The sequence below is a fragment of the Melanostigma gelatinosum genome, assembly GCF_949748355.1.
Source record: "Melanostigma gelatinosum genome assembly, chromosome: 18".
Lineage (NCBI taxonomy): Eukaryota > Metazoa > Chordata > Actinopteri > Perciformes > Zoarcidae > Melanostigma > Melanostigma gelatinosum.
This window is the reverse complement of record NC_136651.1, coordinates 21,370,201-21,387,566: the sequence shown is the minus strand read 5'-3', so window position 1 is coordinate 21,387,566 and position 17,366 is coordinate 21,370,201. Positions and strand designations below refer to the sequence as shown.

General features: G+C 33.3%; 1 protein-coding gene across 1 annotated transcript; it reads left to right on the top strand.

Annotated features, from left to right (window-relative positions):
* Positions 1-714: 714 nt before the first annotated feature.
* purg (purine-rich element binding protein G) lies at positions 715-2,281 on the top strand (the record flags this gene model as incomplete). The annotated part of the gene is made up of 1 exon (XM_079288941.1): positions 715-2,281. One exon carries the CDS (start codon positions 715-717, stop codon positions 1,786-1,788), a length of 1,074 nt encoding a protein of 357 aa, XP_079145067.1. The 3' UTR covers positions 1,789-2,281.
* Between the last annotated feature and the right edge of the window lie 15,085 nt (positions 2,282-17,366).

Sequence of the window (17,366 nt, the reverse complement as noted above, 5' to 3'; positions counted from 1 at the left end):
GATTTCATTATTTGACTTGAATATAATATAATATAATAATTGTCTGCCAAAAATGTGAATTATGTGATTAGTGCATTATGGTGCACTTATTCTTTATTGCTGGATAACTGTTACATTTTAAATAACTAGGCTATTATGAGTTGCTTTCAAAGCCATAATTACGAGACTATAAGCAAACTATTTCATCTTCCACAATGGGCTCATTATTAGGGGCTGGCCGTGTGATCTGAGGCATCTTTTCCTCATAAATCGATATTCCTGTTCATAATATCTGCGGACTGAGCTCGATGCAGCTGAGGCGAGTGTGTGAGAACCACAGCGTGTCTCTTTAACTGAGGTATTCTCAGGACGGGTAAGGGGAGGAGGAGGGGGGATGGGTTCATCGGGTTCATGTAGTATTGGACGCCTCCTCCCATTTCAGGTTGGCTGCTTCCCTGGCTGCCTCGGTGAAATGGGTAGCTGTGAGGAGAGTAGGTGATGGAAACCGATGGAAGTTTGCAGTGGAAACGGTTAGATAGCCGAGCTTGACCTTTTATTCGGGACACAGACTCGATCAGCTGGTGACACCAGACGAGCTGCCATTTTTAGGTCATTCGAGGCATCAGGCTAACTTGTCTTGTGAAAAAAAACAGCCTGCTTTATTCGTCTGTTAGTCGCCCACTGGGATGGGGGGGATCGCTTTGTCCTGTGCTGTCTAGTGGCGGAATATAAATCATGATGGCTGATGGATGTTGCAGAGGGATGGAAAGAGGCAGGGGTAAGATTGCATCAGATTCTGTACCGAGACCCACATATTCTCAGCAATATGTGCAGACCGGACCCGTGCAGCAGCAGCAGCAGCAGCAGCAGCAGCAGCAGCAGCAGCAGGGCAATGACATCCAGGAGTTAGCCTCCAAACGCGTCGACATCCAGAAGAAGCGCTTCTATCTGGATGTCAAGCAGAGTGTGCGCGGGCGCTTCCTGAAAATAGCCGAGGTGTGGATCGGTAGAGGCCGCCACGACAACATCAGGAAGAGCAAGCTGACGCTGTCTATGTCGATGGCTCCCGCTCTCCGCTACAGCCTGGGAGACTTCATAGATTACTACGCCCGAATCGGACTGCGGGGGGGCCTCGCGCCTCCGCAGATCGAGGAGCACAGCGGCGGCAGCAACAACGGCCAGGGCCGCGCGCACGACTCCCGCAGGAGGGCGCAGGAGCCGCACGCGGTGCCGTCTCCCACCGGCTCCCCGGTGTCCGACGACCATGCCCACCGCGTCCTCAAGAGCGAATTAATCGAGAGAGACAACAGGAAGTACTTCCTGGACCTGAAGGAGAACCAAAGGGGTCGGTTCCTCCGCATACGGCAGACTGTCAGCAAAGGACACGGCACCATGGGCTACTACGGCCAGGGCATCGAGCAGACCATCGTGCTGCCCGCGCAGGGGCTCATCGAGTTCAGAGATGCGCTGTCGCAGCTGATCGAAGACTACGGCGAAGAGGACAGCGACGATCGCGGGCGAACCGGCTCCAGGAATCACGACGACAACCCCGAGCTTCCAGAGGCCGCGTCTTTCCGGGTGGACAACAAGAGGTTCTACTTTGACGTCGGCTCCAACCGGTACGGTGTTTTTTTAAAAATCAGCGAGGTGCGGCAGCCGTACAGAAACACCATCACGGTTCCCCTGAAAGCCTGGTCCCGGTTCGGAGAAAATTTCGTCAGGTACGAAGAGGAGATGCGACGGATTTTCTCCTGTCACAAAGAGAAGCGGATGGACGCGCGACAGGACAGCGAGGAGCAGGAGGACTGACCTTGGCAGCAGGCTGGCTTTGTGCATGTATTCTAGGGAGCGTGTTAACGAGAGATCCAGACGTGACAGCACCCTAAATACCCCCATGACAGCGTGTGTGTGTCTGCAGCCTCCTGCACGAGACGCAGTGTCCACCTTCACTTTTTGGCTCATGTCACCAAAGGGCTGGTAAACCACCAATGAATAACTTGCCAAGAAGTCATCCATTCACAGCCCAACGCCTACATCTGTTTCAGTGAGAGAAGAAAATGTCATTGTCAGTGCTATTTAATCCACTTTAGCCGGGGACCACCCGGGGATAATGACCCCCCCCCCCCCCCTCTTAAATTGAAGAGATTATAAATGACAGCATTGTTTTCGTTATGAGTTCCATTGAAAGGTCACAATGGTGTGCTAATCCACTTGAATCATTCAGCACATTGGTAATCACTTGTATGACGTGCACATGTGCAGAAAAGCACAGCTGCTCGCTGAAAGTCAAATTATCTTAATATGTGTCCATTATAGATTGTGCAAAAAAGAAAACAATTATTTTCATCTTTGCAACTGAAAAGGAACAGAAGACCTCACATGTAGATTTGTAGAACAGACGCTGTCGACATGCAGCACACTGCTGGTGTCTGTTGCCCTTCAGTGGACTCCAACTACCATTACTTCCTACACAGGAAATTTATCGTTCATCTAAAGAATTACAATGTTTATTCCAGTTGCCACTGCAGAACACGCACGCACGCATGCACACACACTAGGTGTTGCCATGTAATATATGTCATAGAGGTTCGCATTTCACATCATAAATGATCTGCTTTTGCGTTTGTTTATAATGACACAACAATGGAAGAATGTGCACATGACCGGACCAGGTACCCTGCAGTGATGTAGCATCGTGCTGATCTGCTGCTTTCCTCTGTGTCATCGAGACGAGGGCGGAATGCCAACGTGCTGTGGAGTCCAGCCTCAAAGGAGAACCAGGACTGGTTTCTGATAAGCCTTTAGACTGGACTTGCTGCGTGCTGATCCTTCACAGCCCCCCCCCCCCCCCCCCGCTCTGTTCTGCCGTAGTGCTGTCAGCAGGAAAGCGCCAACCAGTTTACAGCGGTTAACCAAGTTGGCAAAGGAGACAGACATGAATCCACACATTTATTAGTGAGTGCAATACATCTTCTTTATATCCAACACAGGCACTTAGTCCACAAACACAGGGCCGTGTTAGTCTTATCTATACTTGTGTCGCATTCAGATACTATTTGATTTCTTACTTTCTTTGGACCTCAAACACTTGAAGAATAATTGACTTGTGGCATTCATAGATCTCTGTATGAATATATCTTTGAAGAGATGTCCTCTCTCCATCCAGGAACGTTGTGTTGTTGCCACATTATTTGTACGTTTTGGTAATTGTAGCCAAACAGGTGAGACTTACATACTCTGTTTGCTGAAGGAAAGGTACTTTACATGTGTTCTGCTGAGCACACAGGAGATGAGTACAGGGTGCTGGTCTTCAGTGGCCCTCAGTGCGGCGGCACAGTCATGACAGGAAAAAGAGCTGAAGCTCCGGGTGGCGGTACCACCAGTACACAGTCACACCACAGAAACGAGCTGAAACACATCCATCACAGACGAGGCACGGAGCTGGAGGCAGACCTAACATAAATGTTGCTTTCCATTTGTGCGTCATCTGTCACCACTTTTGAACAATTATCATTTTGTTTTGTGATCACTTCACCAAAGATGTATTTCCTTCTCAGATTTCTTTATTATTGATTTTCTTTTTCTTTTTGCGGCATGAGGAGGTCCAATTTTCAGTAAAAAGGAAGAATTAGAGCAAAGTATGGAAAAAATGTCTTACAGAAATATATATATTTTCTATAGATTGCTTTTCTATGCTGTTAATCCTCTTATGAGCCCTCACAGACCGAGACGGTCCAAGTACCAGTTGCATAGTGATGCCTTGAAAACTCTTGTGGATACTTGAAACATTGAGAATTATATTTCATATTATTTTACTACATGCCCCTTAGACCATTACTCACTGATAATATTTGTAATGAGTTATTTTCTCATGTTATACATTACACTAGCTCCAAGGTCTTACTACTTAATGTCTGGCTGAGTAATGGATTTGATTCTGGAATGTGTGGTGCTATAGAAATGTGTTCATACGCTTTCTGTGTGTCGTATGAAGTGGTCTTTTGTCCTCTGTGTTTTCAACATGTCACACAGAGGGGTGATGTTAGAAAGCAGACTTGTGTCCTTGATGTCAGTGAACGCCTCCCTGCTCATTGGTACAGCGGGTAGAGAGCCGGGTGGTAGCTCAAACAGGCCTTTCAGACGCACCGATATGCTCGTCTCTGCTGAACCCTGTATTTTACCTTTCCCCATTATCTCCTCATGAGGAAGCGGTGACGTCTTAAAGTGTCCACGTCTTACTTGTGTGTTCTTTTTTGGCTGTGAGTCCCTAAACATCCATGAAGTGCTGCCTCCACAAGAGCTTGCAAGAGCTCAATGGTTTGCTGTACAATGAGCTCAATGGTTTGCTGTACATTGAGCTCAATGGTTTGCTGTACATTGAGCTCAATGGTTTGCTGTACATTGAGCTCAATGGTTTGCTGTACATTGAGCTCAATGGTTTGCTGTACATTGAGCTCAATGGTTTGCTGTACAATGAGCTCAATGGTTTGCTGTACATTGAGCTCAATGGTTTGCTGTACATTGAGCTCAATGGTTTGCTGTACATTGAGCTCAATGGTTTGCTGTACATTGAGCTCAATGGTTTGCTGTACATTGAGCTCAATGGTTTGCTGTACATTGAGCTCAATGGTTTGCTGTACATTGAGCTCAATGGTTTGCTGTACATTGAGCTCAATGGTTTGCTGTACATTGAGCTCAATGGTTTGCTGTACATTGAGCTCAATGGTTTGCTGTACATTGAGCTCTGTGTTGTGTGAGAGCTGGTCACCAACGACAAAGAACCCCATTCAGACTTTGACTTAAACCTTGGATCAGTACAAGATGGTCCAAGGTCTTCTGTGAGATCATTCTGGAAGCAGAATCAAGGACTCACAACCTTTTCCTGATGTAACGGAATAAGCGTTCCACACATATACAAAGTGTAATTTAATGTACTTATACAAGGCCAGTGTTGAACTAGGAACGGTTGGTTAACCTAATGGTTAATTATCCAGAGCATAAACTCCTTGGTTTGCAGACACAGTGCCACCAGCGTTTTTTAAGCCATGGCCATGGAACACACTTGTTCTGATAGACTGGCTGGTGTCCATTAAGATGTGCATATTGAGATTTAAACATAGTTTTGGTTAACTGTATAACCACCGATCTAAATCCGTGTGCAAGGCGTCTTCAACTGCAGGTTATCATAGCAGGTAATCAAGTAATCAACCATGGCCTCAACTGATTCCAGATCAACTTTTAAACAGTGTTTGACAAACCTTTTCTGGACAGCCGCTTTCTTAAAATGACAAAACAATCATTTTGAAGAGATAGTTTGATAAATCACTACTTTGTTTTATGTTAAATACTTTATTAATGAGACAGAATTAATGCATTTCGGCAGAGTCAACAGACTCATTATTTTCATTTTCTCTCATCAATCAATCAAACAGAATGTACACTCACCTTTCATATGAGATTCAATGTTCTAACAACTCTCAGAACAAAAAGAACATCCAGGTGGTTCAAAGGTGTACTGCAGATAGAAATGTGAAGTCAAAGACTGGAAGAAATTCTGCTCATTTATTTGGCGACCCTGATCAAATGTCCTACGACCCACCTGTGGGTCTCGACCCGGTCTTTGGGAAGCACTGCTTTAAAAGATGAAGCGATGAGCACTTTTATCAAGCTGATGTGTAACGATTCACTTTGAGGTGTCCTGAGTGAGTGAATGAATCCTGTGGTTTGTAATGTAGCATTCTTGTACTGTGCTCCCCTGTGGTTGGATAACACTGAGCTGCAGCACTGAGGTTGCAATTGAGTGCTCTTGTACTTATTCATATGATATGCAGTTGAAGCAACTACTGATTGAAAGGCAGTGTAAAATGTAAAAGAAATCATAATGTGAGTCCACTTACTGACTAGTCCATGTCTGAACAGTAGCAAGACGATTCGGGTCCTTTGTCTTCGTGTAGCTCGACTGCGTACTGACTGCGCTCAGTGTAATGGTGTCGACATGTAGTGACATGACTGATATTGGTGTCGGAGGCAAAAACAAATGTAAAAACAGTTCTAAAATATTTGTATTGATGGCAGCCAGTTCTTGTGATGCCTTTAGGTGCATTAAAGCACAGGACTAGTGTGTTTGGTGTGTTTGTTGTCTGCTGTAGGGCATGAAACGTATTGATCTCGTGAGTTGTTTTATTTTCATATGAATGGCAAAAGTTATATAAAGCAGTGTGGGAGTATAACTCCAAGCACAATATATTTCAAAAATGACGTGCAATCAGAATATATATCCAATTCTTTACATTGATTTGATTCACCATTGATAGCCAGTGCATTTGGCTAAAGAGGCTCATTTTAAATCTTTCCTCAGTCGAGATATAAATAATTATTATATTATTATAAAGACGTGATATTTATTCTCCTGAAAGTAGAATGAGAATTCCTTAAAAGGTATGAAGTCATCCGTCTTTTGTATTCCAAATATCACTCCAAAAAGCACTTTAAATAAAAGCTGCACTTTGCTAATCCGCTGACGTAGAGGGACCATTTCTATCCATGCCTTTGGCATGAAGTGACAATCATGGATCCCTGCTTATAGACTCTGATGAGCTGCAGCTAAACACAACTCCCATCATGATCTGTGTCCCTTTTCACAGCTTCTCATCAAGATGACAGTCTGGAGTTGAACATCCTGTGCAAACGCCATATTACAAATGCAAACGCCATATTACATAATCATTGTCAATGTTCTCAGACACTAAAGTCTCACTGATTTTTGTGAAATGAGCACAACATTTGAAGCACAGATTTGTGGACTTGAACGACGTGAGAGAAAGTAGCATGAACGCTGTTGCTTGGCAACAGCACACGCTAAGGCTGATGCTTTTTACATGAAATTACAAACTACAGGTTCAAAGAATTTGAAATGTTCAATGTCTAGTCATCTTCTTCAATTCAAAATTCACATCTTATAAAGTCAACAGACCTGGCACTGCATCAGGGGACATCTTGTAAAGTGCACGGTGCATCTGATCGGTGAGCAGCTGTCAGCAGACGTACGAGCTGTGCTGAACTCATTCACACGGCAGCGCAATGAACCAACATTTATACTACCATGTGGTTCAACATTAGATTACATTCGGACAAATGGAAATGAATTAGGTGTCAGTTCTGATTCGAGCGCAAAACAGGACGTTGTACCTCACATAAAAAAAGTTCAATGTTTTTTTGCATGGATTCTTTTGGTTTGGTGCTGATGACAACTGTTGTATCACACATCTAATGTTTCCAACCCTGACGCCTTAAAGCACCTTTACAAGTTGACTGTATCTTTGCTTTTTGCAATTGTGTCTTTTATTTTTAGCAATTGAGATATGATAAAAAGGTTCAGTGGTCAAAGCTAACAGAAAACTAGTTCTCATAGGATTGTGACTATACATCTGGAGGATACACTCACTGATGAAAATGATCATTTTCATCAGTGAGTGTTCAAAGGAATGAGGTGGGACTCACCTTGACAAAGTGTGTGTGTATATCTGTGGTTGTGCAGGTAGAGTGATGTGAATGTGTGCACACTGAACAAGACGTTCTGGTTCTGGAGGGAAATATAGAGATGTCCATGTTGGCTAATCATTTAAAGATGAAAAAGTGTATATTTACATAAGTGTAATGTAATACATTAGTGTGTCCTGTAGGGTAACAACAAAAAACAAGGAACTATTGTACTCTAGCACTTTCTTTGATGTGTACTGTATTCGTTCATCCTCTACATGTAAAGTACTGTATGAATATTCATTATTTGCCTTGTAATGTTTGAGCCATGCTACGTTTAGAAATGGTAACCAAGAAAACAAAGTTTTAGAGTGTATGCATGCCAATGGTTGGGTCCCAGTATAATAGGAAACTATATGGTGCTATGTTATATTATATAAAGGTGCTTTTATGGACCCCAGCTGAATGCATGCTAAGAGGAACTATCAAGAGAAGAAAAAAGAGAAAAGTGATCAAATGAGTGCTGCCTCCCAAAGATTTTGGAAATTTGGAAATTCCAACTTTCAATTTGTTAAAATGCCGCAAGTTAGTATTCCAACTCTGGTGTACGATACAGAAGTCTGACAACATGTCAGCAGGCTCTGTAAACCTGAGCACACAGTGTTTCTTCATCCTGTTGAGTGATGTCGGTAATTACTATCTGCCAGCAGGGAATTACCGACTGAAGATTAGAAATGGAACACATAGTAGCAGAGATACCTGATCACAAACGGCAACGTCTAAGTGTAAATGTCATCATAACCAGCATCCACAGCTGTCAGACGTACCAGAACCAGGCTGCAGGCTGAATGTTTGTAGCCCTGAGCTATTGACCAGTTTTATGAAGGCAATGTAAAAACCAATCGTATTTCAAACTAAAGAAGCATGTCATGTCTATTTACAGTTACACTGCCTTGTGACAAAGGTCTAAAAGATCTCTAGACAATCTATGACATCATTTTGTACTCTTAATTCTTCAGATGTTTATGTGTTTAAATATGTTTTTCATGTAGCAGAGTTATAGGACAGCAGATATCAATATAGTCTTTGAAGGGTCAAAGTTGTTTGAGTTTAGAAAACGTGCTGATTGTTGCTGGAAAAGAATTTGGAAAAAGAAAATGTATGTTTATTGGTTGTATTGATCATCTTTATTTTTATGTTCATTAAATGTTTAACAGGATTATCAATGCTTTCATTTGTTTTTCATTTTAAGGCTCCAGCCAGTACCATACCATACGAATATACTGTACTAATATACTGAACTAATATACTAATATAATAATATACTAATGTACTAATATACTACACTAATATACTGTACTAATATACTGTACTAATATACTAATATAATAATATACTAATGTACTAATATACTGTACTAATATACTAATATAATAATATACTAATGTACTAATATACTGTATTAATATACTGTACTAATATACTAATATAATAATATACTAATGTACTAATATACGATACTAATATACTGTACTAATATACTGTACTAATATACTAATATACTACACTAATATACTGTACTAATATACGATACTAATATCCTGTACTAATATACTGTACTAATATCCTGTACTAATATACTGTACTAATATACTATACTAATATCCTGTACTAATATACTAATATAAGAATATACTAATGTACTAATATACTATACTAATATACTGTACTAATATACTGTACTAATATACTAATATAAGAATATACTAATGTACTAATATACTATACTAATATACTGTACTAATATACTGTACTAATATACTAATATAATAATATACTAATGTACTAATATACTACACTAATATACTGTACTAATATACTGTACTAATATACTACACTAATATACTGTACTAATATACTGTACTAATATACTACACTAATATACTAATATAATAATATACTAATGTACTAATATACTATACTAATATACTGTACTAATATACTAATATAATAATATACTAATGTACTAATATACTATACTAATATACTGTACTAATATACTGTACTAATATACTATACTAATATGCTGTACTAATATACTGTACTAATATACTAATATAATAATATACTAATGTACTAATATACTGTACTAATATACTGTACTAATATACTATACTAATATCCTGTACTAATATACTATACTAATATCCTATACTAATATGCTGTACTAATATACTGTACTAATATACTAATATACTAATATACTAATGTACTAATATACTATACTAATATCCTGTACTAATATCCTGTACTAATATACTGTACTAATATAATAATATACTAATGTACTAATATACTATACTAATATCCTGTACTAATATCCTGTACTAATATACTATACTAATATCCTGTACGAATATACTGTACTAATATACGAATATAATAATATACTAATGTACTAATATACTATACTAATATACTGTACTAATATACTGTACTAATATACTATACTAATATCCTGTACTAATATACCATACTAATATCCTGTACTAATATACTATACTAATATACTGTACTAATATACTATACTAATATGCTGTACTAATATACTGTACTAATATACTAATATAATAATATACTAATGTACTAATATACTATACTAATATCCTGTACTAATATCCTGTACTAATATACTGTACTAATATAATAATATCATAATATATTAATGTACTAATATACTGTACTAATATACTGTACTAATATACTGTACTAATATACTGTACTAATATACTAATATAATAATATACTAATGTACTAATATACTATACTAATATCCTGTACTAATATACTGTACTAATATACTATACTAATATGCTGTACTAATATACTGTACTAATATACTGTACTAATATACTACACTAATATACTAATATAATAATATACTAATGTACTAATATACTATACTAATATACTGTACTAATATACTAATATAATAATATACTAATGTACTAATATACTATACTAATATACTGTACTAATATACTGTACTAATATACTACACTAATATACTAATATAATAATATACTAATGTACTAATATACTATACTAATATACTGTACTAATATACTAATATAATAATATACTAATGTACTAATATACTATACTAATATACTGTACTAATATACTGTACTAATATACTATACTAATATGCTATACTAATATACTGTACTAATATACTAATAATATACTAATGTACTAATATACTGTACTAATATACTGTACTAATATACTATACTAATATCCTGTACTAATATACTATACTAATATCCTGTACTAATATACTATACTAATATACTATACTAATATGCTGTACTAATATACTGTACTAATATACTAATATACTAATGTACTAATATACTATACTAATATCCTGTACTAATATCCTGTACTAATATACTGTACTAATATAATAATATACTAATGTACTAATATACTATACTAATATCCTGTACTAATATCCTGTACTAATATACTATACTAATATCCTGTACGAATATACTGTACTAATATACGAATATAATAATATACTAATGTACTAATATACTATACTAATATACTGTACTAATATACTGTACTAATATACTATACTAATATCCTGTACTAATATACTATACTAATATCCTGTACTAATATACTATACTAATATACTGTACTAATATACTATACTAATATGCTGTACTAATATACTGTACTAATATACTAATATAATAATATACTAATGTACTAATATACTATACTAATATCCTGTACTAATATCCTGTACTAATATACTGTACTAATATAATAATATCATAATATATTAATGTACTAATATACTGTACTAATATACTGTACTAATATACTGTACTAATATACTAATATAATAATATACTAATGTACTAATATACTATACTAATATCCTGTACTAATATACTGTACTAATATACTATACTAATATGCTGTACTAATATACTGTACTAATATACTGTACTAACATACTAATATAATAATATACTAATGTACTAATATACTATACTAATATCCTGTACTAATATACTGTACTAATATACTATACTAATATACTATACTAATATGCTGTACTAATATACTGTACTAATATACTAATATAATAATATACGAATGTACTAATATACCATACTAATATCCTGTACTAATATACTGTACTAATATACTAATATAATAATATACTAATGTACTAATATACTATACTAATATCTTGTACTAATATTCTGTGCTAATATACTATACTAATATACTATACTAATATCCTGTCCTAATGTACTGTACTAATATACTAATATAATAATATACTAATGTACTAATATACCATACTAATATCCTGTACTAATATACTATACTAATATACTATACTAATATACTATACTAATATACTGTACTAATATACTAATATAATAATATACTAATATAGTAATATACCATACTAATATACTGTGCTAATATACTATACTAATATACTGTACTAATATACTGTACTAATATACTGTACTAATATACTATACTAATATACTGTACTAATATACTATACTAATATACTGTACTAATATACTATTGTAATAATATACTAATGTACTAATATACTATACTAATATCCTGTACTAATATACTGTACTAATATACTATACTTATATACTGTACTAATATACTGTACTAATATACTATACTAATATCCTGTACTAATATACTATACTAATATACTATACTAATATGCTGTACTAATATACTGTACTAATATAATAATATACTAATGTACTAATATACCATACTAATATCCTGTACTAATATACTATACTAATATACTAATATCATAATATACTAATGTACTAATATACTATACTAATATCCTGTACTAATATTCTGTACTAATATACTATACTAATATACTATACTAATATCCTGTACTAATATACTGTACTAATATACTAATATAATAATATACTAATGTACTAATATACCATACTAATATCCTGTACTAATATACTATACTAATATACTATACTAATATACTTTACTAATATACTGTACTAATATAATAATATAATAATATACTAATGTACTAATATACCATACTAATATACTGTGCTAATATACTATACTAATATACTGTACTAATATACTGTACTAATATACTGTACTAATATACTGTACTAATATACTATACTAATATACTGTACTAATATACTATTGTAATAATATACTAATGTACTAATATACTATACTAATATCCTGTACTAATATACTGTACTAATATCCTGTACTAATATACTGTACTAATATACTAATATAATAATATACTAATTTACTAATATACTATACTAATATACTGTACTAATATACTATACTAATATAATGTACTAATATACTGTACTAATATACTGTACTAATATACTATACTAATATAATGTACTAATATACTGTACTAATATACTATACTAATATACTGTACTAATATACTGTACTAATATACTGTACTAATATACTATACTAATATACTAATATAATAATATACTAATGTACTAATATACTATACTAATATACTGTACTAATATACTGTACTAATATACTGTACTAACATCCTGTATTAATATACTGTACTAATATCCTGTACTAATATACTGTACTAATATACTATACTAATATCCTGTACTAATATACTGTACTAATATCCTGTACTAATATACTGTACTAATATACTGTACTAATATACTAATACAATAATATACTAATGTACTAATATACTGTACTAATATACTATACTAATATGCTGTACTAATATACTGTACTAACATCCTGTATTAATATACTATACTAATATACTGTACTAATATACTGTCCTAATATACTATACTAATATACTGTACTAATATCCTGTACTAATATACTGTACTAATATACTATACTAATATCCTGTACTAATATCCTGTACTAATATCCTGTACTAATATCCTGTACTAATATACTGTACTAATATACTAATATAATAATATACTATACTAATATACTACACTAATATACTATACTAATATACTGTACTAATATACTATACTAATATACTGTACTAATATACTATACTAATATTATGTACTAATATACTGTACTAATATACTGTACTAATATACTGTACTAATATACTATACTAATATACTGTACTAATATACTGTACTAATATACTGTACTAATATACTAATATAATAATCTACTAATGTACTAATATACTATACTAATATACTGTACTAATATACTATACTAATATCCTGAACTAATATACTGTACTAATATACTGTACGAATATACTATACTAATATACTGTACTAATATACTGTACTAATATACTGTACTAATATACTGTACTAATATACTAATATAATAATATACTAATGTACTAATATACTGTACTAACATCCTGTATTCATATACTGTACTAATATCCTGTACTAATATACTGTACTAGTATCCTGTACTAATATACTGTACTAATATACTGTACTAATATACTAATATAATAATATACTAATGTACTAATATACTACACTAATAGACTATACTAATATACTGTACTAATATACTGTACTAATATACTATACTAATATACTGTACTAATATCCTGTACTAATATCCTGTACTAATATACTGTACTAATATACTGTACTAATATCCTGTACTAATATCCTGTACTAATATACTGTACTAATATACTAATATAATAATATACTACACTAATATACTATACTAATATACTGTACTAATATACTGTACTAATATACTATACTAATATCCTGTACTAATATACTGTACTAATATCCTGTACTAATATACTGTACTAATATCCTGTACTAATATACTGTACTAATATACTGTACTAATATACTGTACTAATATACTATACTAATATCCTGTACTAATATACTGTACTAATATCCTGTACTAATATACTGTACTAATATCCTGTATTAATATCCTGTACTAATATACTGTACTAATATCCTGTACTAATATTCTGTACTAATATACTGTACTAATATACTGTACTAATATCCTGTATTAATATCCTGTACTAATATACTGTACTAATATCCTGTACTAATATACTGTACTAATATACTGTACTAATATACTGTACTAATATCCTGTACTAATATACTGTACTAATATACTAATATAATAATATACTGTACTAATATACTACACTAATATACTATACTAATATACTGTACTAATATACTGTACTAATATACTGTACTAATATCCTGTACTAATATACTGTACTAATATACTAATATAATAATATACTATACTAATATACTACACTAATATACTATACTAATATACTGTACTAATATACTGTACTAATATACTATACTAATATCCTGTACTAATATACTGTACTAATATACTAATATAATAATATACTATACTAATATACTACACTAATATACTATACTAATATACTGTACTAATATACTGTACTAATATACTATACTAATATCCTGTACTAATATACTGTACTAATATCCTGTACTAATATACTGTACTAATATCCTGTACTAATATACTGTACTAATATACTGTACTAATATACTATACTAATATCCTGTACTAATATACTGTACTAATATCCTGTACTAATATACTGTACTAATATCCTGTATTAATATCCTGTACTAATATACTGTACTAATATCCTGTACTAATATTCTGTACTAATATACTGTACTAATATACTGTACTAATATCCTGTATTAATATCCTGTACTAATATACTGTACTAATATCCTGTACTAATATCCTGTACTAATATACTGTACTAATATCCTGTACTAATATCCTGTACTAATATACTATACTAATATCCTGTACTAATATACTGTACTAATATCCTGTACTAATATACTGTACTAATATACTGTACTAATATACTGTACTAATATCCTGTACTAATATACTGTACTAATATACTAATATAATAATATACTATACTAATATACTACACTAATATACCTTACTAATATACTGTACTAATATACTGTACTAATATACTATACTAATATCCTGTACTAATATACTATACTAATATACTGTACTAATATACTGTACTAATATACTATACTAATATCCTGTACTAATATACTGTACTAATATACTGTACTAATATACTGTACAAATATCCTGTACTAATATCCTGTACTAATATACTGTACTAATATCCTGTACTAATATCCTGTACTAATATCCTGTACTAATATACTGTACTAATATACTGTACTAATATACTGTACAAATATCCTGTACTAATATCCTGTACTAATATACTGTACAAATATCCTGTACTAATATCCTGTACTAATATACTGTACTAATATACTGTACTAATATCCTGTACTAATATACTGTACTAATATCCTGTACTAATATACTGTACTAATATACTGTACTAATATACTGTACTAATATCCTGTACTAATATACTGTACTAATATCCTGTACAAATATCCTGTACTAATATCCTGTACTAATATACTGTACAAATATCCTGTACTAATATCCTGTACTAATATACTGTACTAATATCCTGTACAAATATCCTGTACTAATATCCTGTACTAATATCCTGTACTAATATCCTGTACTAATATCCTGTACAAATATCCTGTACTAATATCCTGTACTAATATACTGTACAAATATCCTGTACTAATATCCTGTACTAATATACTGTACTAATATACTGTACTAATATCCTGTACTAATATACTGTACAAATATCCTGTACTAATATCCTGTACTAATATCCTGTACTAATATACTGTACTAATATACTAATATAATAATATACTAATGTACTAATATACTATACTAATATCCTGTACTAATATTGCTCAGTGAATCACTCCTAACCCGGAGGGAACAATCAACCGTTTTCTGGCAGAGAACCATGGCCATAGATTTGGAGGTACTGACTCTCATCCCGACCGCGTTACACTCGGCTGCAAACCTCCCCAGTGCTGCTGAAGGCCACATTCTGAATGAGCCAACAGAACCACATCATCTGCAAAGAGCAGAGATGCAATTCTGATTCCACAAACCGGACACTCTCTTACCCCCGGCTGGGCCTTGAGATCCTTTCCATGAAAATCACAAATTTCTAGAAAAGGATCTTATTGATTCTTCCACCTCGAGTTACAAACAGAATCTGAAAACTGGCAACATTTGGACAGGGGCAAGCTGTTTCACCGTTATTAATGCACATAACAGTCTCATCTGGCTCTATGTTGTTATTATAATGTTGTGTTGGTGCTTGCAGATGCCAGGCTATTTGGAGGGGAGACATTTCAAGAGAAAGTATAGGAGAAGATAAAGCAGTTCATTTGGTTTGAACTTTTCAAATTTAGTTCAATGTTTTCTGTAAAGAAAGAAGAAAAGGCAACAAAAAAACAGTAGAAGAAAGAATGAATAGCAATTTGTCCACATAACATGAAAATAATGTATTCGTCAAGTCTACTTACAGATAATGCTAAGATGGTTAAAAGAGAAGTAATGGGGAGCTCATACCATATAACTGAAGATCATAAATTAATAAATAAGCATATTTGATTTAGGTATTGTGTTATATAGCTCAGTATCTAGCAATGTGCTAAAAAAGCTGGATGTTTTTCAAAACCTGGCCCATACATTAATATCTGCCAATTCCTATGTGAAAGAAGCAGATCTCTTCCAACTTTGGAAGAAAATTGTGTTCATGAAATACCCCTTCAGCTTAATAAAAAAATAAAAAATAGCTGCAAAAGTGGTGGAGAAGTACTGCGTTGTTTGTGCTGGTAGTTCTGTTAGCT